General features: G+C 43.7%; 2 protein-coding genes across 2 annotated transcripts in view; both read left to right on the top strand.

The window, feature by feature from the left end:
* On the top strand, nt 1-397 carry LOC103391921 (histone H2B 1/2; the record flags this gene model as incomplete). The annotated part of the gene is made up of 1 exon (XM_008328384.3): nt 1-397. A coding segment is annotated over one exon (342 nt), but the record flags the coding sequence as incomplete, so codon positions are not given.
* Nucleotides 398-1401: 1004 nt separating this feature from the next.
* LOC103391927 (uncharacterized) overlaps nt 1402-1843 on the top strand; it is a 2049-nt gene continuing 1607 nt past the window's right edge. Inside the window, exon 1 of the mRNA XM_017031474.2 lies at nt 1402-1742. Coding sequence (XP_016886963.1) covers nt 1434-1742 — 309 coding nt within the window. The 5' untranslated portion in view covers nt 1402-1433. The remainder of the gene's footprint in view (nt 1743-1843) is intronic.

The following is a 1843-nucleotide window of genomic DNA, read 5'->3' as shown; positions in this document are numbered from 1 at the left end:
GGCTCCAAGAAAGCCGTGACCAAGACCGCCAGCAAGACCGGCAAAAAGAGGAGAAAGACCAGGAAGGAGAGCTATGCTATCTACGTGTACAAGGTGATGAAGCAGGTCCATCCTGACACCGGTATTTCCTCCAAAGCCATGGGAATCATGAACTCGTTCGTCAACGACATCTTTGAACGCATCGCTTCTGAGGCTTCCCGTCTGGCTCACTACAACAAGCGCTCCACCATCACTTCCAGGGAGATCCAGACCGCCGTTCGTCTGCTGCTCCCCGGAGAGCTGGCTAAGCACGCCGTGTCTGAAGGAACCAAGGCCGTCACCAAGTACACCAGCTCCAAGTAAACGGTCACCTGCTCTTCAACTATAAACCAACGGCTCTTTTAAGAGCCACCCACTCTGCTTAGAGAGCATGTCCTCGTGATTTATTCATCGTTAAACGTCGTCATAAGATAAGTGATGATGACATAAGATAACTAATATAACTTCAGTCAACCTAACTAGTTAGTATTTTGTTGATGAAACCTAACTACATTTTATTTGTCTACTACGTCATGAATAAATCTGATGGCTCTTCATCCAGACTGAGACAGAACAACAACATTACCAAACACATTGTGAAAGAAATGGCAGCTACCTACTAGCTGAATTAAGACAAATTGATAAAGGAAACAAGAGTTACGTGACAGTGAAATTCACAGTCCTGTCTCTCCACTGACGTGTGTGTCAAAAAGAACACTGCCCCCTGCTGGATCCCACGGTCCAGTCTTGAATGTGGAGTTCATGGCTCATGATTTAATACAGTTTAAAAATGAATAACTCAAACACTGTTTAGATAGAATGGATAATATAGAAAATGATTCTAATCCAAAACGAAGATGTAAAAACCCAGAGCTGGTCCCAAAAAAGAGGTCTTTTTCTTTGTGAAATTTGAAAAAAAGTTAGTATGTTGAATTTGATGATTTCTCACCATATCTTGTTTCTCAGGAGACCCAGAGAAACATGTTAACATGGCTCGCAATCCACTGCAGTTATTTGTTGCACGTCTGAGGATCAGAAGCGTGTACAGAGTTATTAGGAACTTTTGATGTATGTGAAATTATAGTCATGTATTATTGATGTGGGTCAAATCCTTCAGTTCTTTATCTTTGTACATTTACACAACATAAATACATATATAAATATATTATTTACACTAAATAATTTGGGCTACGTTCAGGAACGAGTTACATTATGGGATTTCAAAATATCAACTTAAGAGTCTAAAAACAATTTCCGGACTTAAAGTTCCCTCCAGTTTCACAGGAACGACTGCGCAGGCGCACAAAGCAGTATACTCTGATCTCTATCACGTCCTCCGCAGTTCTGTATATACAAGTAGACTTCGTCACCAACCATGAGTCTGTAAATCGCAGTCCCAGTGTTAGCGAAGAAAAATGAGTGGTCGTGGTAAAGGAGGAAAGGGTCTCGGAAAGGGAGGCGCCAAGCGTCACCGTAAAGTGTTGCGTGATAACATCCAGGGAATCACTAAACCCGCCATCCGTCGTCTGGCTCGCCGCGGTGGAGTGAAGCGTATCTCCGGTCTGATCTACGAGGAGACCCGTGGTGTTCTCAAAGTGTTCCTGGAGAACGTGATTCGTGATGCCGTCACCTACACTGAGCACGCCAAGAGAAAGACTGTGACCGCTATGGATGTGGTGTATGCTCTGAAGAGACAGGGCCGCACTCTGTACGGATTCGGAGGTTAAGCTTTGTCCTTGAACGCATCAAAACCAACGGCTCTTTTAAGAGCCACTCACTAATTCTCTAAAGATCGCGTCCATCAGCATTTGCTGTATATTTGGAG

The sequence above is a fragment of the Cynoglossus semilaevis genome, chromosome 1 (genome assembly GCF_000523025.1).
Source record: "Cynoglossus semilaevis isolate Cse_v1.0 chromosome 1, Cse_v1.0, whole genome shotgun sequence".
Lineage (NCBI taxonomy): Eukaryota > Metazoa > Chordata > Actinopteri > Pleuronectiformes > Cynoglossidae > Cynoglossus > Cynoglossus semilaevis.
The sequence above is the reverse complement of the archived record's forward strand: the minus strand, read 5'-3'. Positions and strand labels throughout refer to the sequence as shown.